We start from the raw sequence: 23,310 nt of genomic DNA, 5'->3' as shown, positions 1-23,310 counted from the left end.
AACACACAATTACTACATGACAGAAATGTACTGTACGTGGGGAATGTGTCATAACACATTATATCAAATTGCCAAAAAAATATTTAACCTTATTTTCACTTCAGTTCAAAAGGATTACAAATTTACACTAACATTTCTCTCTCTATCCATTTTCAAAGGCACACATGAATGAATCTTATCTAATCTTATCTTATATTATAACAGCTTGTCAGTGAGGAGAGATGAATTAGAAAGCATAATGTACTATATGACAAATAAAGAAATGTAGCCTACCTAAAAATTATTACATTACTAATCCATTGATTTTTAATTTGAATCAAGAAAAAGTGTATATACTGTAAATATAGCTAAATTAAGGGGAAAATCCCAGCTTCAATTAAAACACTTTTTTCATTTTGGACTTAGGCACTGACTTAGCCGATTGAACCACTTAATACATTACAAGATGCCACCTTCAGCTTAGAACCAATATTAAAGGCCCACTCTGAACAGCTGTTTTACAGTTTGCAATTATTTATTCTCTTAGTAACAATGAGCAAATATAAAGAAGTCATTAAAATAAAAGAACTGTAAATAAAGATTATAATTGTGCAATGTAATAAAAATACTGGGTACATAAAAGTATGAAGAATGGTAAGGTTACAGAGGAGTAAAGACAGATGTACAGCATATAGTGCCACAAAGATCATATTTAACAGATACAGTATCATCATAATAGAATGCAGTCCAATAACGAAATTGTCCCAAGGGTTCATGACATACAGTCGTGAAAAAGTTACTACACCTCATGAAATGTTCTTCTTTTTTAACATACAGTATGCAGACTTATCAAGGTTTGATCTTCATTTAAATAGTCTCTTTAGATAAAGGTGATATAATATAACAAAAAACTTGCCACATTTACATTTTGTAGTCCATTGCAAGATTTAAATAAACATAAATTAAAATTTCATATGTGGAAAAAGTAAGTATACCCTTACATTTATCACAAACTCAAATAGCTAAATTTAGAATCAGGTATTCCAGATTAGGAACAAATAATTAGGACATCATTAGAGAGGATCTTGGAGGAACCTGTCTTGTTTAAACCTTGTTTAGACATTTAATTTTGTTTGTAGTCTGTTGTTGAATTGTGTGTTACCACCATGCCTAGAGCAAAACAGCTCTCTGAGGCCTTTAGAAAGAAGGTTATAGATACCTGTGAGTATAGGAAGGGATTTAAAAAGACCTCCAAACATTTGGAAATACTGTCTATAAAATCATCCACAAATGGAGAAGGTTTCAAACAACTGCCAACGTGTCCTGGCCCAGGCTGCCTGCTACACTAAGTTCAAGCCCAAGAACAGAATGAAAGAAGTCTCTAAGAACCCCAGTATTTCATCACAGGACATCCAGGTAGTGCATGAGTCTACCATTAGAAAGAGGCTGCACAAAGTAGATCTACTGAACTTGGGAGGTGAGCCAGGAGGAAAAATATGCTGTCCAAAAAGAACATCAGGGGAAGACTAACGTTTGCCCATGAACGCCTAGTCAAAGGCCAGGATTTCTGGAATAATGTGCTCTGGACAAATGAGGCAAAGATAGTTCTTTGGCCACATGCAAACACAGCATTTGACCAGAAGAACCTGATACCAACACTAAAGCATGGTGATGGAAATGTTACGGTTTGATTTTGCTTTGCTGCATCACAGCCTGGACATCTCACCATCAAAGAATCCGTTATGAATTCTTCATTGTACCAGAGGATACTTGAGGTAATGTGAGACCATCTGTCTCAAGTGAAAGTAATAATTCTTTGCATTTATATAGCGCTTTTCTCACGATAATGACAATAAACATACCAGTAAATAGCAAACTGTTTAAATGAAGATTCAATTTTGTTAAGTCCACATATATTAAAAAGAAAAAAAACATTTCTCACTTTTTCAACTGACTGAAAGCCATCCATCCATCCATTATCCAACCCGCTATATCCTAACTACAGGGTCACGGGGTCTGCTGGAGCCAATCCCAGCCAACACAGGGCGCAAGGCAGGAAACAAACCCCGGGCAGGGTGCACACAGCCACACACACACACACACACTAGGGACAATTTAGAATCACCAATGCACCTAACCTGCATGTTCTTGGACTGTGGGAGGAAACAGGAGTACCCGGAGAAAACCCACGCAGACACGGGGAGAAAATGCAAACTCCACGCAGGGAGGGCCTGGGAAGTGAACCCAGGTCTCCTAACTGCGAGGCAGCAGCGCTACCCACTGCGCCACTGTGCCATCCGACTGAAAACCACTGCTGGTAAAAATATTCAGGCCTGGGTATTAATGCTACAGTATCATTTTCCAGATTACAGTGACAAAAGCAGCAGTTTGTGTTTGCAGTGACTGAAGTTGTATAATATGGCATTGATTAAATTACAGATTTTAGAAAGACACTTGCAAATAATAAATAATAAATCCCTGTTTGGCTAGGTTTCTATGCCATATGACGATGACCCCAATCAGAACACAACATCCACATTGCATTAATAAAACTTGTAGAGTGTCCACTTGTTTTCCCATATCTCCTCTGATGCCTAGAAAGAGAAAACACTCTTGGATCTTTTTCATTATTGTTTCTGTGTTTTGGAACCACGCTGCATTTTAGAATACTTGAGGAACGAGAAGCATCCAGAAGTTTCCATTGTTGCTTCCTCTTTATCAAATGGGATATAGCTTTGTTTGTGTAGCCCCCTGCTATAATTTAAAGGAAATATTTTTACATTTAATGCAGTCTTCTTTGTAACATTCCCTTTGTTCCATAATGATACATTCCACATATGATGAGGAACAATACTGCAACACAATGCCCAGCAAGGACACCACTAAATGTGCATAGTGCAGAGGAAGAACACACACAACAAGAGAAGAAAAATACAGTAACAAATAACAAAGTCCTATAAAATGTGAAAATACTGAGCCAGTCATATCAACTATGTGCCTTGTCAAAAAGACCCATTCTCTTAATTTAGACCGAACACGGGTCAATGGAGGGCTAGCAAGATGTTGCTCTTTTCCATAGTGTATAGTGCACACTAGCTATGTCTTTCTCTCTTACTTATGGAGGACTTCATTCTCCCCCCGTGTCATCGTGGTGATGCCCTCTGTCAGCTGGTCACTTCATTATATGAAACAGCCTCCCAATGTCCCTTACTAAAGTAAACTCAGCTGATGATGTAAGTATTACTATGAAGCTGTGAATGGATGGAAGACCAACCCAGGAAAAGGAACATATCTGCTCTATCGGGATGGGTATTTTTTCATTAAGAACAAATTTCATACACATGAAAAAGCTTGTTTGAGGAAAAACAAAATTATCAAAATGTAAATAAAGTGATTGTAAAGTGGCCACGTAAATGATAATTCTCAACAAAGATCAAGTGAAAAGATAATTAGTGCATAGGGCAGCCATAGAGAGTCTTGTGTTTTGCTTATTTTCCTTCGGCTTATGCATTTCACTTTGTGTATGTGTGCTCTGAGCTACTCAGTGATTAATAAAGAGAAACCCTTCTAAGTATTTCCTGCTGTCTAAAATTAAATTAATGAGGTTTGTCATAGGAGCCAGATGGCAACTGCTGATATAATACTTCATATTTATAACAATTGTACTCTTTGTTTGTTTCCTAAGACAGGATGCTGCTACTCTGTCTTAAAATGTTTACACTGATTTAAGAAACACACCACTAAACCAGGCAATATTTTAAAACAGTTTAAATTTAAAAATCATTAAGACATTAGGTCACACTTAGATATACATTTACATTTGCATATTGTAGAGTAGAATGATCTGGAATTTTCAGAGCAAAGCTCAACTACTAAGTAAAGCAAATATTGTTGGCAATACTTACTCTTCTAGTGACAGTAGGGTCACGCTGAGCCTTTGATATCAGGTGTCCCAAGAGCGTGTTAGTTCTAAGGAATCTCAGGCGAATGTTTGTAGCCTTTGTGAACTCCCTCAGCACAGGAGAATATGAAAAGTTTTTGGCTCCAGGACGCCCATTCACTAGAGACACTACGATCTAATGAGAAAAGCAGATGGAGTTGAATCACAAAATAAGCAACTTTTATAATCTAAATATATATTTTAAACATAATTTGCTATAGCAGTTCAAATGTAACATTTTCAACAATCTACTGAAACCCACAGCAGTGGAAATACAACAATCATACAAAACAGATTAGTGCATTGTGCTTTTGTTTATTCAAAGAAAGAGATGTTGGTATCATGATTTTTTGTGATCTGTCTGATTCATTATTTATTTCTATTCAGTATATTTATATTCACTAAAAAGCCACTTTCACACACACACACACAGTGTATGTATACTGTATTATTTATCTCTAATTCTCAGGAAAATAGATAGATAGATAGATAGATAGATAGATAGATAGATAGATAGATAGATAGATAGATAGATAGATAGATAGATAGATAGATAGATAGATAGATAGATAGATAGATAGTGTGGAACGAGCCCCGGACACAGACGGACGGACAACGGTTTGTCACCCAACACACACATTTTTATTGCTGTCCAATATTTACAAGGGTGCACAACCCAGTGCCTCCAGCACCAATCCCCCAAAGTCCAGGCCTCTCTCTCCAGTGCCTGCTTCCTTCAGGCCACCTCCACTCTTCTCCAACAAGACTTCGTCCACTCATCGCCCGACTCTAGTCATCGAATGAAGGGAGGCGGCCCCTTTTATACAAGCCCGGATGGGCTCTAGGTGCTTCCCGACACTCCTCCGCAGACACTCTCCTGTGTGGCGGAAGTGCCAGCTGCGCACCCAGAAGCCCTCCGGGTGTCCCCAGTCTTCTTCCCCCCAGCACTTCCTGGTGTGGCGGAAGTGCTGAGGTCCAGGGCTTTCCAGGCACCGGGGTGCCCCCTGGCAGTGACTACAGGCCCCTACAGGGTTGAGCTTGCACGCCCAGTGCAACCAGGGTGGTCGCCCCCTTGTGGTCTGGAGGAGGTGCAAGCCCTCCTCCGGTCCTCCTGAGCGTCCCGGCTGGGCACCACCCCCAGCCGCGTGCCACAATAGATAGATAGATAGATAGATAGATAGATAGATAGATAGATAGATAGATAGATAGATAGATAGATAGATAGATAGATAGATAGATAGATAGACTATAGTCTACACCTACACTAGAATGAATATGCAACAAGAAAATTCAAATAAACAAAAGTTGTCACAGTGTCTGTCACAGTCACAGTGAAGCATTATGCAGATGTATTGCTGTTAGTATAAAGGAGTCCCAGTAGCATTTTTTGACACACTTCTGGTGAATAATTAGTTGGTTGAATGTACTCAGTGTTAGTGTGCCAGGGAGAAGACATGCAGCATTGTTCATAATGGCACTCAGTATTATTTTCATTCTCTCCTTCGTTATGACCTCCAGGGGATCAAGGGTCATCCTATAATTGAGCCTGCCCTTTTAATTAGTTTGTCAATTTGGTGGGCCCCCCTTCAAGTAATGTTACCAGCCCAACACAATACAGCGTAGAGAATCACACTGGCCATCGCAGATTTATAGAAAATGTGAAGGATATCACTTTAAGATTAAAGGAATGCAGTCGTCCTAAGGAAAAAGAGCCAGCTCTGCCCTTCTTTATAGAGTTTCTCTGGGTTCTGAAACCAGTTAAATCTGTCATTATTGTGGATCTCTAAGTACTTGTAGGAGTGGAGCACTTCTACATCAATTCCTTGAATAGTGACCAGACAAAAGTCAATAACTAGTTCCTTGGTTTTGCTAATGTTGAGATGCAGACAATCCTCTTTGCACCAAGAAACAAACTTCTCCACCTGTCTATACTCTGTCTCATCCCCTTTATCAACACACCCAATAAGTGCAGAATCATCTGAGAGTTTCTGCAAGTGACATGGCCTGGTGTTTTATTTATACAGAGTGAAGAGAAAAGGTGACAGGACTTTCCTTATGGTGCTTCAGTGTTACTCACATCTGTATTTGTATTAGAAATACAGTTCTTGAGTCTCTTAAACTGTGGTCTGCCGAACAGATAGTCCATTATCCAGGACACCATAGGTTAATCCACCTGCATATCTCTGGGTTTACCCCATAACAGGTATGGCTGGCATTGAAGGTGCTGGATGGTCAAAAAATAGTCAAATAAAAATAAATAACTCTAAGAAGTATCATGAGCATCATTGATTACATCTTGCCTGAAGAAGGGGCCTGAGTTGCCTCGAAAGCTTGCATATTGTAATCTTTTTAGTTAGCCAATAAAAGGTGTCATTTTGCTTGGCTTTTCTCTACATTCAAAATGGATAACACGGTACAACACCCTAGTACTAAGAAGTATCATGAAAGGGATTATTTTATTATAAAACTAAACTATACATTGACGGTCAACCACAAGGAGTAAACACAATATGCATAGACCAAGCAAAGAAATAATCTACTACATGCTGATAGGCCTTACTACACAATGTTTGAACCGTTGTGAATAATTTTCAGTAAAAAAGAATAACCAAATAACCACTCCTCCCATTTATCTTTGCAAAATGGTTGGCCTCTTTTCCGCTTGTGATTTGAGATCTTGCCATACTTCCCCCTGACACCAAGCTCAAAGGCTTTTAAGGCATATTGGGCATTTAACATCTGAAAAGGAGCACCATAGTGAAAACTTTTATGCCGCCATTCAATGGTGAGCCAGTACTACAAGCATTATTAAATGCCATGTTTTCTCAACCAGAGTGACATAAGGCTTAGCTATAGTCCTGTACTATACTACACATAGCTGCCTGAAGCCCAGTCCAGACCAGGTCTCCTTACACATTTATAATCCAAAATAGTTAAAAATTACATTTTTTTAATTTTAGAATTGGGGTTCAATACATCTACATATTCTTCCATTACGATGCAATGTCAAGTTATTCATAAGAAAACAAAGTGTAAAGTATGTAGGTTTATAACTTAAAATGTTAGCTAAGGCCTTCAACCTTTATTGATAATATAGTTAATTGTTATGGTAAAAGTGTATCTTTTATTCATTTAATTTTTTTTTTAATTTTGATATTTAACTTTTTTTAAATATAACTTTGTATGTTATGTTAATAATTCTGCTTTTAGTTTTGTTCTGTCTGTTATTGTTGTAAAATCCTCCAACCTCAAAGCACAAAAATGAGAACTGGCCTTCACAAACTCACGCAAAAAGCCAGGGGTCTCATGTATAAACGGTGCGTACACACAAAACTGTTGCATACTCCCGTTACTACGCTCACATCGTGATGTATAAAAACTAAACTTGGCGTAAAGCCACGCACATTTTCATGCCAGCTCAATCCTTCCCTTACGCAAGTTCTCCACTCAGTTTTGTAAACTGGCAGCACCCAGCATCAAAGCAGTGCTTTTGTTCCAGTGTGGTTTCCCTTTCTTTTTTAAATCTACATCCCTGACACGGCTTTATGAAATACACTGAAATTAACCACATATTGTTTATTAGTTTAAGGCATCTGATTGTAATTAACCTGTAACAATATAATGGTCCACGGAATGGCCAAACTATTCCAAATACCATAGCTGCTTTAGTGTAGTATTTATCCCACTGTATCTGAGTGGGGAATCACAGCTCTACAGCAGCTGATCAAAAAAGTGAATTATCAGGATATAGCATCAAGCACACACTGCCTCAGCCATGCACACATTCTGTTGAACTGCTCTCATACAACAAACGCTTCAGAGCCTTTCAGACATCGCGGTTCAAAAACAGTTTCATCCCAAGAACTATAAACGCACTCAATCAGTCAATCAAGTGCTCCTTGTAGAACTGTTTGTACTTATAAGTACAACTAGCAAAATACCCGCGCTTCGCAGCGGAGAAGTAGTGTGTTAAAGAGGTTATGTAAACATATATATACATATACATATCTACATATACACATATCTACATATACATATATATACATATATATACATATACACATCCACACACATATATATATACATATATATATATACATATATATATATATATATATATATATATATATATATATATATATATATATATATATATACAGTAATCCCTCGCTATATCGCGCTTCGCTTTTCGCGGCTTCACTCCATCGCGGATTTTATATGTAAGCATATTTAAATATATATCGCGGATTTTTTGCTGGTTCGCGGATTTCTGCGGACAATGGGTCTTTTAATTTCTGGTACATGCTTCCTCAGTTGGTTTGCCCAGTTGATTTCATACAAGGGACGCTATTGGCAGATGGCTGAGAAGCTACCCAACGTACTTTTCTCTCTCTCTCTCTTGCGCTGAATTTCTCTGATCCTGACATAGGGGGATTGAGCAGGGGGGCTGTTTGCACACCTAGACGATACGGACGCTCGTCTAAAAATGCTGAAAGATTATCTTCACGTTGCTACCTTCTGTGCAGCTGCTTCCTGAAGCGACATGCTGCACGGTGCTTCGCATACTTAAAAGCTCGAAGGGCACGTATTGATTTTCGATTGTTTGTTTTTCTCTGTCTCTCTATCTGTCTCTATCTCTCTCTCTCTCTCTGCTCCTGACGGAGGGGGTGTGAGCTGCCGCCTTCAACAGCTTTGTGCCGCGGTGCTTTGCATACTTAAAAGTCAAACAGCCCTATTGATTTGTTTGCTTTTCTCTATCTCTCTGACATCTGCTCCTGACAAGCACTCCTTTGAAGAGGAAGATATGTTTGCATTCTTTTAATTGTGAGATGGAGCTGTCATCTCTGTCTTGTAATGGAGCACAGTTTAAACTTTTGAAAAAGAGACAAATGTTCGTTTGCAGTGTTTGAATAACGTTCCTGTCTCTCTACAACCTCCTGTGTTTCTGCGCAAATCTGTGACCCAAGCATGACAATATAAAAATAACCTTATAAACATATGGTTTCTACTTCGCGGATTTTATTTTGCGGGTGGCTCTGGAACGCAACCCCCGCGATGGAGGAGGGATTACTGTATATACACATATCAACATATATATATATATATACATACATATACACACATACATACACACACACATACACATATATACACATACATACATAGTGCGTTGTAACACGGGCTGTGATTGTTACATGGGAGGGAGACGACAAATCACAGCTTCCCGCTTTCTAATCGGGCCTGTGATTGGTGCTTTGATGGATGCCCAGATCCCACAGTATTTGCCCTTAGGAGAGGCGTTAGGCAAGTGTAATTGAATAGCGATGCTGCAAGTTTAGCTTTACACCTGTTTTTAAGGCTTATTGACTGAAAGGGGCTTTCATGAAAAAGGTTAGGGCTTTGTTACAGGATACACTCTCCACAAGTTAAGGAAGTAAAAATAAAGGTATATATTTCTGTTTTATTTAAACCTTTTAAGTTTGTATGTGGGCGGTATGGTGGCGCAGTGAAAGGTGCCAGTTAGAAGACCCGGGTTCGCTTCCCTGCATGGAGTTTGAATGTTCTCCCCGTGTCTGTCTGGGTTTCCTCCGGGTACTCCGGTTTCCTCCCACAGTCCAAAGACATGCAGGTTAGGTGCTTTTGTGATTCTAAATTGTCCGTGGTGTGTGGGTGTGTGTGGGTGTGTGCGCCCTGCGGTGGGCTGGCACCTTGCCCGGGGTTTGTTTCCTGCCTTGTGCCCTGTGTTGGCAGGGATTGGCTCCTGTATTTAGGATATAGCGGGTTGGATAATGGATGGATGGACATTTGTATGCATAGCCCCATTTGCCCATTTTCATTTTTTTTCTTTCTTCAGTAATATTTCAGCAAACCCGGAGCTTGTCAGTTCAAATCCTGGTACTGACACCACTGTGTGACCCTGAGGATGTCACTTCACCTGCCTGTGCTGCAAAAAACAAAAGTAATGTAACAAATTGTACCTCAGATGTTGCAAGTTGCTGGAATAAAGGCATAAGTCAAATAGATAAATATGTATTATACACATAGGAACTATTCATTTATTTTCAGTTAAGTCAACTGCAGCAAACCTTTATAAATGAGGGTTTCTCATTTTTAGATAGTGCAAACTGTTTCTTCTTCATTGAGGTTTTCTCTTGGAGAGCTTTTTTCATTTCATTGAAAATTAAAGCAGCAGCTGCCAAAATATGTAGCTTTCTTATTAATTTTTCAACATTGTGTAAAATAACTTTATAAAGTAACATAAAAGGTTTAAATACTGGTTATCCTTTTACACCAAAATATTACTAAAGAGATACAAAAAAAGTAAAATGCATATGTTCTTTTTCTTTAAGGAGAGTAAATATTACTGAAGAAAGAAAAAAAAAACTAAAACAGCTAAATGGGGCTATGCATACGAACTTAAAAGGTTTAAATAAAACAGAAATATATACCTTTTATTTTTACTTCCTTAATTTGTGGAGGGTGTATCCTGTAGCAAAGCCCTAACTTTTTTCGTGAAAGCCCGTTTCAGTCAATAAGTCTTAAAAAGAGGTGTAAAGATATTGACAATAAGCTACGCAAACCCACCAAGACATGAAATCGTTTAAATCAAGGCGCGAGTCGAAAAACACCATCCCATACTATTAGTTAATGATTAACACATTTCTATATGTATTGTAAGCATACAATACAACTGATAATATGTTGCGCTTATTTATCTGGTGTATCGACATTTTTGCACGTTTAATGGCTGAAATCTAACTTGGTTTGTGCCCTTCAGAATGAATACAGTTTGCATTTACCTTTTTAATAAAAGGCGAGCTTTTAAGCCTGAGAAATCACCTCGTAAATGCACACGTTTAATTGCACATGTGTTAATATGTATGCTTACACGAACTTAAAAGGTTTAAATAAAACAGAAATATATACCTTTTATTTTTACTTCTTTTAACTTGTGGAGGGTGTATCCTGTAGCAAAGCCCTAACTTTTTTCATGAAAGCCCGTTTCAGTCAATAAGTCTTAAAAACAGGTGTAAAGATATTGACAATAAGCTACGCAAACCCACCAAGACATGGAATCGTTTAAATCAAGGCGCGAGTCGACAAACACCATCCCATACTATTAGTTAACGAATAACACATTTCTATATGTATTGTAAGCATACAATACAACTGATAATATGTTGCGCTTATTTATCTGGTGTACCGACATTTTTGTGCGTTTAACGGCTGAAATCTAACGTGGTTTGTGCCGTTCAGAATGAAAACAGTTTGTATTTACCTTTTTAATAAAAGGCGAGCTTTTAAGCCTGAGAAATCACCCCGTAAATGCACACGTTTAATTGCACATGTGTTAATATGTATGCTTACACAGTATTAAAAGACACTCAACAATTAACGTCATTTACCTTCGTTCCCGCGTTTGACTCATGCTGTAAATCTCTTCCTTCTTTTCAGTTCACGTGATTATGTAGGAGGCATGATGACGCGATACGTGACTCCGCCTCCTCCATTAGAGTATATGGACAAAAAACAGGTTCCAGTTATGACCATTTCGCATAGAATTTTGAAATGAAACCTGCCTAACTTTTGTAAGTAAGCTGTAAGGAATGAGCCTGCCAAATTTCAGCCTTCTACCTACACGGGAAGTTGGAGAATTAGTGATGAGTGAGTGAGTGAGTGAGTGAGTGAGTGAGTGAGTGAGTGAGTGAGTGAGTCAGTCAGTCAGTCAGTCAGTCAGTCAGTCAGTCAGTCAGTCAGTCAGTCAGTCAGTGAGGGCTTTGCCTTTTATTAGTATAGATTACCTCACTGTAAACTTGTGATACAGTTATGATATTGCACAACCTGGCCCACTTTCTAAAGCGTGTCTTTACATATGATAACAATATAATTTTTAAGATGAAATGCAGCAAAATATGTTTATTACATTATACAGATAAAATGTTAACATCATTTAAATAATCTATATTGTTAATAGTTAAACATGTGAGGACACAGTGTCGCAGCGCTAGTGACGAGCTGGCGCCTCATTCAGGGATTGTTCCTGCCTCGCGCTGTATGCTTGCTGGGACTGGTGCGACACTGGACGGATAGATGAATAGAATAATTAAACATGTTCTACAAAGATATTTCAATGTTCCTTAAAAGTTTTGAAGAATCGAGTTTCTAAGCTTACAGATGGCTTAACATCTGTTACAGAACTGATTGTGTGGCGATTGGGTACTTGGAGAAAGAAAAGGAAGGACAGGAATTGGGGGTTAGTACTTTTGAAAGAGATAGTCCTGCTGCAGTAAATTATTTCATCGAAGGTGAAATAAGCATCTTTCAGGAGGCAGGAACAAACTCTGGATGAGGCGCCAGCTTGTCACTATCACTGTGCCACGGTGTTCACATGTTTAATAACATGCTTTAATTCCTATCATTATGAAAATGATAACAAGTATAGATCTCAGTATTTACATTATTCAGAGAGCTCTAATATCACGAATGTAATGGATTCTGTGTCCTGTCGGAGGAAGAGAAAGCCCGTTTAAGAATCATGTAGTGATTCACACACATAGAAGAACAAATACAATACAAAGTATTTAACGTGCTACTTTAGTTATGAAGGTATTTGTGAAACTAGTAAATTAAGGATTTTAAGATGAAGTTTATGATGTTCTACTTTAATAATAAAATAAACTATGTGATTAAAGTGAAAATTTTGAGATTAAAGTTCCGTGCTTTTTTCCCCGACTGTGTGCCTGTTTTTTTCTTTTCTCTGTACCCTAATAAGCTTCCATATGACTCTCAGACAGTGGGCTATGACTCGCCTTTTCACAGTGACTTTGATATCTGACAACTTTTTTTTTATTTCGGGCATTGTGCGACTTTGTGAACTTGAACTTTCGGGTATTTCCGACACTCTATGTCACTCGATCAAGTTCCTTTTGTTGTTTATACCACTGTTTAAACTAACACATAGTATGTTTTTCCTTGCCTTCATTTGGTATTCTCTGAAATTCTTCTATTTTCCCTCGTACTTTTGCCATTGTCTTTTCACAGAACACTGAGCTTACGGGCTATTTATACTGACTTGCATATTCAAAGAGGAGTAATTCTGGGAGGAGTTGGGGAGTGGCAGCAGGAGTATGCATGTGCATTATATTTCACGCAGACCGGGATTTATGTAGCAGAAGAACGTGGAAATTAACGTACGCATAGATTCATGCGTCTGGATTTTTTTGTGTGTACGCACATTTCCACTTTTGTCAGTACGCCATGTTTTAGTGTGAATTCTACACATGGCATTATGCATGAGGCCCTTGAGTCTTCTCCTATTTCAAGACTAGGCCAACTGGTTTGGCCTCCTCCCAGGCAGCCTGGCCCCAAATGCAAAAGGCAGTCTTTAAGCTTACACGTGCCCAAACATAGGGCTTAAGCTTTAAAATAATAAAATTTCAAAATGTCCACAAAAATGTAGAAAAAAAAGTTCCTTATATTTAAATTTGTATTCAAAAGAATTAAAAAATAAAACAGAAAAACGAGGAGTAAACTAAAGAAGTAGAATAGGTTTTGCCATGAAACCTAAAAACAACTGAATCACAATAAATACCAACCATAAATAGTTAAATAGTACCTTAATGGAAATGACAGGATCAAAAGCCATGGAATTCAAACATGAACAAAAACAAACATATTAAAAACAAACCAAAATCAACACTATACCAAAGCTGTTGGACACCCTAAAGCTTTACCTTAAGTACTGCTGGGGCCAGAACTCTGGCTGCATAATTAGATAGTTCTGCCTCCTTAGGCTCCACATGCAGTAGGCAAGGCAGATCACAAACAATACCACATAGAAATACAATAGCAAAGAAAATCATAAAGCTACAAAAGTACAAAGACAAAACAAAACAAAAACAGAATTAATAACATATACAAAGTAATTTATAAAAAACACAAAAACACAAAATGGGTCACATGTTTTGGGCCTGCACCAAATTAACATCATTCTGGACCAAACTTTTTAAGTGCCTTTCAGACAGCCTTGGTATCACAATCCCTCCTAACCCATTAACAGCTCTGTTCGGTGTTCTTCCAGATGGACTTGAAGTGGAGAAGGACAAGCAAACTGTGATTGCATTCACTACACTTTTGGCACACAGACTTATTTTGTTAAATTGGAAGAATCCTAACTCTCCTCTGATAAGTCAGTGGGAAACCAATGTTTTATATTATTTGAAATTAGAAAAAAATCAAATTCTCAGTTAGAGGATCTGTACAGAATTTTTTCAAAACCTGGCAGGATCTAATCAATAATATTTTAGAATAAGAAGAAATAATTATTTCCGCATTTCTTTTCCTTCTCCATTTATTTATTGATATATATATATTTTTTTTTTTCCTTTTTTTTTTTTTTTGTTTATTTTTGCCCTATTGAAAAGCCCTAAGCAATTTTCCTTTGGCCATGCTCTCCTTCTCAAGGGTGGTGTTTGATTTGTCTTCAATTTTTTTTTTCTATTAATTGATCTATTTGTATGGAATGATTGCAATAAAATTAATAAATAAAATTTAAAAAAAAACACAATAAATAAACTTTAGCCTGAGTAACTTGTACTTTTGATTTTGATTCCTGACTTTCGTCATTTTGTAAATCTTTAGATTTTATGGCTTTTGACCCCTATTTTCACATAAAAGGTATCATTTCTGCTTTGTGATTCTTGGATTTGTTTGCTGTATGTTTTGCCAACCTATTTTTGCTCTTTCTTTCTTGGCTTGCCTTTTTTCCTCATTTGATTTTGAATCACTTAATAAGTATCTTTAAACAAAGTTTTTTTTTTGTCCTATGACCAGGGGTTTTGCAGTTTCTGTCTCCTCCTCTGAGGACATTTATTGAAGCCCTACTTTTGGGCTTTCATAATGGAAGTTGGCCTTTCGAGATTTCTGAGATTAGTCTACTTACGATCTATCCAGTGGGACCTCACCTGTGAAGCAGGCAAATCTGTCTTTATGTGTCTTTTTGAAGCCTGACTCCACTTTGTGTCTCTGGTGGTTTCATGTTTTTGGTAATATTCAGCATGAATGTTTCTGATGTACAAATTATTGTAATACTGTATGTTTTGTTATGCAAGTAGTGACAAACGTTTTCATTTCAACAATGTTAACATCATTTCAGATAGAAGAAATATAGGAAATAAAAATGAATGAGGCAGTATTAATCAATAATTCAAGTCCATTAAACATTCTAGTGATCTCTGATCTGCTCTTATTAATGCAACAAAATGACAGGAGGAATAAATCAAGTAAATAAATTTTTAAAAATCGATACACAGCTATAAAAAGGAATGAACAACATTTTGCTTTTGTTGGATTTTTGAATGGTTTTGGAAGTTTTCAATCATATCATCTGTAGGTATACAAACAGCTTAGGTCTGCGTACTTTAAAATAGTGCAGGAAAAATAATATTCTATGACCAATGCTGAATGCCATTACTTTATTTTGTTTACAGATCAAAAATTGCAGTTAGATTGTTATAGTTTTTTCTAAACTATCTGATGTAGGACTGAGTTTCCTAAAGAAAAAGAGAAAGTATTTGTTCACTTCATCCTCAGAATATCAAGAAATGGAACAGTGTTGAAACAAATCTAATTTAGAAATCTTAGGAATACATTTCTGTGGTTAGTCAGTGATGTTGTCCTTTTGACATCATCTGACTGAAGTCTGGTGTGTGCTATAGTGGAATTAGCACCTCCAAATCTACAGCCATCCTTCTCTCCTCGAAAAAAAATTGTTTGCTCAAAAAGTTTTCCTTAGTGCTGAACATTTACGGCTCCCAAAATATACTGTAATTCATGACAAAAGGCAGATCATTAAAGAACCCTAGGTAATCATGAGATACCAAAAGATTGGAACAGCTGCAACAGTATTACAGACACTGTAACTGACAAGAGTGGTGAACTTGTATGTAACCCAATTCATGCCTCCATTCTGTCATAAGGTCACTAGCTATGGATGGCGACCAAAGGAATGACATTACTTGTACAAGCAACTTAAATGGCGTCTCAGCTATGGGTTTTAGAATTTATCAGTGATAATCTTAGTACCCAGGCAAGATCGATGAGTAGAGTAACTACTGCTGCTGATTAAGATGACCCAAATGGTATTCCTTTGACAAGATGACCTGAGAGTCTCGCATGACATATGCTGAAGAAATCATTATTCTTAGTTAGTTTGAGAATGGTATATTCTTCCGGGAAGAGCTGTAAACTAAAGAGATAAGAGTCTGGTAACCTCTGCTTAACCACTGTGACTGTCAAGCAAGATATAAAATAGGAAAAGAAAAAGACAAATGTAGACTGCATACAAATATGTGTCCAATTTGTGACATTAGATAAATATGTAGTCCCCTGGCACCTACTGTCTGTTACTACAGTAGTAGTGAAATTTATTATACCTTGGCAAAGCAATAAATAAATAAATAAATAAAAGAAGCAGTCTTTTGGCAGGTCATGTTATCACTTGTGTTTAAGGTCCTCTTGGGCTTTTCATACCAAAAATAGCCCTGGCTATAATTACTTCATGCTGTCTTTTTGTAGTTTGCTTACAGTTCATACAGACAAGTATATGAAGACTGTAAGCATTATATAAAAACTAAAATGGCTATATAATTACAGAACATATATATATTAAAGAAAATGTCACAATGAGGCATGAATGGAAATTAAGGAGTACAAATTATCCATTATGTTTCCATGAAATTATTTCATTTATTTTTGTTTGAAAAGGTGTGTGAAAGGTGTGTGTAAAGGTGCAGCTACATTATATTGAAATCAGTCATGTATGGACCTCTAGCTCAGTGAATAGTGAACAATTAGGCCTGAAAATGATAATATATACTGCATTTGAGTACACATAATGTTGTATAAAGTATATAATATTATCACTTGACAAGTAGATCACATTATGGCTGGGCTAGTGTTAGTAAATAGCATATGTGGAGGCCATTTACTTAACAAGTATCTACATTTTCATCATACAGTTCATGAATTTTCAAATAGCTACTGTAGTATCCCAAGATGCACAAAAGGTCAGTCTGTGTGGACTGAGCAGATGTGAGACGGAAAGAATAATAGCCTTTTTCTAGTTTAAAGGAAGAAGCAGTAAAATTTGCTGCTTTCTATTCTGAGCTGTGATGAGGTATTATGGAGATAAAACAGCAGACATGTATGTGTATTTTGAAAATGAGTACAGACATTTTAGGCTGCTGGGCGCTGTTATGGAATTTTGTGCAGTGGAAGAACAGATGATTTGTATTGAAAAATATACTGGGAAATGAAGAATAAATGCAGGGAGCAAAGTGAAAGGTGCAACAGGCAAGTCATCAAGATACTAGCAAAATAAAACATTAAACCAAATGGTCAGAGCCTAAGAACTCAAATCAAGAAGAATGGTCAAAAGCACAAGCAAAAAATCTTAACACCATCTTGAATTTATTTCCTCTAACCACACTAAGCAAAAACTTATTTTATTTTTCTTATTAGTGCATTAAAGCCCCCAAATAATAACATCGTCAAGCAACAACACGTGTCCCAATTTTTATACACTCCATGGCAATGTCAACAATCCTAAAGATAAAATAGCAGTATCCTCAACCAAAACAAATGCCTCTAATATCAATGAGATAGCATAACCATCACAACAATAAAAAAATTACACAGGCATGATATGTGCACACTGCATGAAATGCTGTAAAAGATGGTCTTTCATAATGCCAACATGCAAATTTAAAAGTAATTAGAGAATACACTTAGTGACAGACTTTCTACACGTGTATGAACAAACAAACCACAACTGACAACAGTTTGATCTAGCTTTGTTTTTTGACTCATAATTTACTATACATCCTAGTACGCTGCTAGAAAATGATTATGTGTTGTGATTTTAATTTTTACCTTGGTAATTCTGTGGATAACATCCAAAAGATAAATCCAAAACAAATTTCAGTAATTTCAAACATTACACTAAACAAAGTTAAGCTTTTCAAAAACAGCACCAATGAAGGGTTTGTCAGTGTGCTTTAATTGACTTTAGGAATCATACTAATCAGAATAAAAATGAAGACCAATTTTGAAATATGTGCTTGCAAGCTTTACATAGGACTGCTGTCATTTTTCCAGCTAGTACTATGGGTGACATAGTACTTTTTCAATTTACTGTTCATATTCCAAAGTGATTGTTTAATATTCATCTATATATATAAAATTCACTAAGTCCATGGCAAGCAAGACGCATGCAAGACAGCCACGCCCGCCAACTCACAGAGCCCTGCCCACCAACAATTCACTAAGCAGCCGACCATGGCACACGCATGTCAGAGCCCTGCCCACCAACAATTCGCGCGAGAGTGAAAGTATTTGCCAACAATGTTTTCATCAATCAAGAACGAAAGTCGGAGGTTCGAAGACGATCACATACCGTCGTAGTTCCGACCATAAACGATGCCGACTGGCGATCTGGCAGCGTTATTCCCATGATCCGCTGGGCAACCAAAGTCTTTGGGTTCCGGGGGGAGTATGGTTGCAAAGCTGAAACTTAAAGGAATTGACGGAAGGGCACCAACAGGTGTGGAGCCTTTGGCTTAATTAGACTCAACACGGGAAACCTCACCCGGCCCGGACAAACAGAACAATGAAAAGTCAACGTGGTCTCAGAGGTGCATGTGGACTGTAGCAGATGCGAAAGCGACTGAGGCGGTGTTTGGAAAATGAATAGTCAACGTGACTCACAAGTGCATGTGGACTGTACACAGACGAAAGCAATTCAGGTGAGGAGTTGGGGGCGGGCACATGAGCAGGCAGTGCATACTGAACGATGACTAAGAGATGACTCTTCACCCATCAATACATCGTCCTCACTGGGCGTCCTTCCCCTCACACACTGTTCCACTCTCTGCGCGCGACTGCCGTCCAGGCTCGTCCCTCACTCTGGGAGGTGGGGGGCGCAGCGGCGGTCCTCCAGTTTTCAGTCACGGACAATTGTATGTTGCTCTCTCCAGAGTTCCCTTACAGTCGTATCCTCAAACCCACCCCATAAGAAGAAGCATGTTTGTCACAGATGTGAATCGCTGTATGCAGCGTGTAAAACAGTTTGTGAGAGGTATCCCATGGTCTTACAGTTGGTGGGCGGGTCTCTGTTAGTTGCTCTTGCGAGCAGGCACATGACCAGGCAGTGTGTATGCTTCGAGAGTGAGGGTGGACGCGACAGGACCTTCTAAGAAGAATCATATTTGTCGCGGATGTGAATTGCTGTATGCAGCGTGTAAAACAGTTTGCGAGGGGTATCCCATGGTCTTAGCAGTGTCTATGCTTTGATGTGAATTGCTGTATGCAGCGTGTAAAACGCTGTACAGTGATCCCTCGCTATATCGCGCTTCGCCTTTCGCGGCTTCACTCTATCGCGGATTTTATATGTAAGCATATTTAAATATATATCGCGGATTTTTTGCTGGTTCGCGGATTTCTGAGGACAATGGGTCTTTTAATTTCTGGTACATGCTTCCTCAGTTGGTTTGCCCAGTTGATTTCATACAAGGGACGCTATTGGCAGATGGCTGAGAAGCTACCCAACTTACTTTTCTTTCTCTCTCTCTTGCGCTGACTATCTGTGATCCTGACGTAGGGGGTGTGAGCAGGGGGGCTGTTCGCACACCTAGACGATACGGACGCTCGTCTAAAAATGCTGAAAGATTATCTTCACGTTGCTACCTTCTGTGTGCAGCTTTTAAGTATGCTGCACGGTGCTTCGCATACTTAAAAGCTCAAAGGGCACGTATTGATTTTTGACTTTGTTTCTCTCTCTCTCTCTCTCTCTCTCCCTGCTCCTGACGGAGGGGGTGTGAGCTGCCGCCTTCAACAGCTTTGTACCGGCGGTGCTTCGCATACTTAAAAACCAAACAGCCCTATTGATTTGTTTGCTTTACTCTCTGTTTCCTTTGAAGAGGAAGATATGTTTGCATTCTTTTAATTGTGAGACAGAACTGTCATCTCTGTCTTGTCATGGAGCACAGTTTAAACTTTTGAAAAAGAGACAAATGTTTGTTTGCAGTGTTTGAATAACGTTCCTGTCTCTCTACAACCTCCTGTGTTTCTGCGCAAATCTGTGACCCAAGCATGACAATATAAAAATAACCATATAAACATATGGTTTCTACTTCGCGGATTTTCTTATTTCGCGGGTGGCTCTGGAATGCAACCCCCGCGATGGAGGAGGGATTACTGTATTGTATGTTGCCTTCTCCAGAGTTCCATCTTTTCATTCACCTACAGTCGTATCCTCAAAACCAACCCCATTTGGACAATTGTGTCTTTCAGGAAGTGTTCACCCATCAATACATAATTATACGGCGTATGCTACGCTGCGGGTTGGCTAGTTTTATTTAATTTTCTATAACAGGGTTGTAACTATAATGCAACACACTTGCACTTGGTGGTTGCATCACTAAAGATAAGTTTCAGATTATTAAGAGAAGGTAGCCAAACTTCCCTATGAGATTAAAGGCTGTGAAACAGGTACATTCCCAAAGGTTCCAGTTATATGGTGCTAAGATGCCAATGATTTTGTCCTCAGTTCCTGAAGGGTGAACATACAGTACCTACAGATTTTATTTGAAACTAACATCTTCTTAATTAGAAGCAAGCATTGCTTCTTATCAAACATGTAGTGGCTTTTTATATTTTTTTGTAACATCCAAAATGTATACGTATCAAAGATCCAAGAGGACAGTGGGAAAAGGATCTCTCACTCAATATCTCAGAAAGGGAGTGGAGGGTAGCAATGCAGAGAATTCACTCGAGCTCCATATGCGCAAAGCATACAATTATTCAACTTAAAATTATATATCAAGCACATCTGTCTCGCTTGAAATTGTCCAAAACGTTTCCAGAGAAAGATCCAACCTGCAAACGCTGCAATCAAGTTCCAGCCTCACTGGGTCACATGTTTTGGGCCTACGCCAATTTAACATCATTCTGGACCAAAATCTTTAAATGCCTTTCAGACAGCCCTGATGTCACAATCCCGCCTAATCCACTAACAGCTGTGTTTGATGTACTTCCAGATGGGCTTAAAGTGGAGAAGGACAAACAAACTGTGATTGCATTTACTAGCACGTAGACTTATTTTGCTCAATTGGAAGAATCCTAACTCTCCTCTTTTAAGTCAGTGGGTAACTGATGTTTTATACTATTTGAAATTGGAAAAAATCAAATTCTCGCTTAGAGGATCTGTGCAGAACTTTTTCAAAACCTGGCAGGATCTAGTCAATAAAATTTTATAATAAGCTTTTAAAACACTGAGGACGCAGATTCTCTCCCTTTTTCCATTTATCTTTATTCACTTATTAATTCATCTGTTTACTTATTTTTACTAGCTTTAAGTTTTACTCTGCTGGCCTAGCTCTTGATTTGTTTTTGATCCTATTTTTGTAAAAATTGAATGTTGTGTGATTTTAATAAAATCAATAAAATAAAAAAAATAAAAACAACAAAATGTGTACCTATTAATTTTACATATTTTACTCTCCAAGAGATTTAAGTAATGTATGGATTAAATAAATGCCTGTGTACTAAAGCTATGACTGAAATAGTACTCCATGTATAGTCTGTAGCAATGTGCAAACAACTTAATAATTAGTTTACAGAAGTGCAGAGAAAAAACAATCTACAGATGTGAAATATTCCTTTAATTGTGATGTCAAATGCATGAGTATGGTGAATGTTGGAGGGGTAGGAGCACAGGGGTTGAGGTACAGTCTAGTTTTTGGGAAAGTCTCCATTTTCATTTTAAGAATGAAAGAAAAGACAACTGGCAATGATCCATGATGACACTTCTGGCTGCCCACTAGTCCTGCCCATTCTTTTTAATCAAGATAAATGGATGGCGCCTACAGGAAGTAGGTCATTATTGAGTTGGCTACTTTGTAAGAGGAAACAACGCAAGTGGAACTGAAAGAGCCAAGTGCTATCTGTTGCAATCCTTACTTCATTCTGTCTTGCCTTTTATATTAATTGGGCTCTCACAATCAACATAACTGACAATGATTACATTTTTTCTTTTCTTTTCTTTTCTACACTTAGAATGGACTTATTATTAAATGTTATTTCATTTTAATTACATTTATTTTTTTTAATTAAAACCCTTTATAGAGCACATGTAATACATATTCTCAATTATCTTTTATTTATATCAGATAAGGTGGCATAATGGTGCAGTAGTAGCGCTGCTGCCTTGCAACAGGGATAATGGAGTTTATAAACCTGGGTCATCTGTGGGGTTTTCTCCTGGTGTCTGCATGGCTGGTGTTGGAGGCAGGATTGGCACTCCAGCCACCATAAAAAAACCTCACACTATTCCAATGTGGTCCTAAGGAGTCACCCACTGCACTTGGGTCCCAACCCCGGTGGTTCCTTGTGTGGGGGTACAGTAACACGCTATTGGCACAGGCTCCCAATCCTGCATGGCTTTCATCCAGGTGTTCTTGTTTCCAATACCTCAAACTTTTCACCAAGAATTCATTACTGTCTTTCCTAAGAAAAATAAGGATAAAAGTTAAGATAATCTCTAAAGTTCTAGCTAGAAGGACTGACAAAGTGCTTCCTTTGGTAATATAACAAGACCAAACTGGATTCATTAAAGGCAGACACTTAGCTTCCAATGCTTGACACCTGTTTAATGTAATATATTCACAAACAAAGTCTAATACCCCGGATATGATATTATCATTGGACATAGAAAAAGCATTTGATATTGTTGATTGGGACAACCTTTTCACTACATTAGAGAAATCTGGGTTTGGTCTGACCATATGTGCATGGCTCAAACTACAGTCCAGAAGCTTCAGTTTGTATTAACAACATTATTTCAGACTACTTCATACTAGAATGTGGTACTAGACAAGGATGCCCCTTGTCATCGCTGCTATTTGCAATTGACATTGAGCCACTGGCAGTTCACTTCTGAAATGCTCACGAGATAAAGGGGATTATCAGAAAAGGACTTGAACAGAAAATATCACTATATCAGATCCACAAAATACTGTGCCTGCAGTCCTAACAGCACTAGCAGAATTTCAAAAGATTTCTGGACTCAAAATTAATTTGAATAAAAGTGTGCTCTTTTCAGTGAACTCTCTAGCACACAATATTAGATTGGACACCTTTCCTTTTATCATCGCAGATCAGTTTAAATATCTAGGGTGTAAACATCACAAGTAAACCTAAAGCTCTTTATCAACAAACCTTTGATGTCTGCATTTAAAAACCTAAGCAAGACTTGCATAGGTGGTCTACCCTTCATCTCACTTTAGCTGGAAGAATTAACATGGGCAAGATGAATATCCTTCCTAAGCTTCTTT

The 23,310-nt window shown here is 37.9% G+C and overlaps 1 protein-coding gene across 3 annotated transcripts in view; it reads right to left on the bottom strand.

Moving 5' to 3' along the window:
- The window catches only part of LOC114653392 (laminin subunit alpha-3-like), a 403,128-nt gene that overhangs the window by 210,548 nt on the left and 169,270 nt on the right, over nt 1-23,310 (bottom strand). For all 3 annotated transcript variants that reach the window (XM_051928867.1, XM_051928866.1, XM_028803680.2), the window contains exon 5: nt 3,885-4,055. In XM_051928867.1, coding sequence (XP_051784827.1) covers nt 3,885-4,055 — 171 coding nt within the window. The remainder of the gene's footprint in view (nt 1-3,884; nt 4,056-23,310) is intronic.

The sequence above is a fragment of the Erpetoichthys calabaricus genome, chromosome 6 (assembly GCF_900747795.2).
Source record: "Erpetoichthys calabaricus chromosome 6, fErpCal1.3, whole genome shotgun sequence".
In the NCBI taxonomy this organism is placed as follows: Eukaryota; Metazoa; Chordata; class Cladistia; order Polypteriformes; family Polypteridae; genus Erpetoichthys; species Erpetoichthys calabaricus.
Note: the sequence above shows the minus strand (reverse complement) of the source record. Positions and strands in the feature narration are given on the sequence as shown.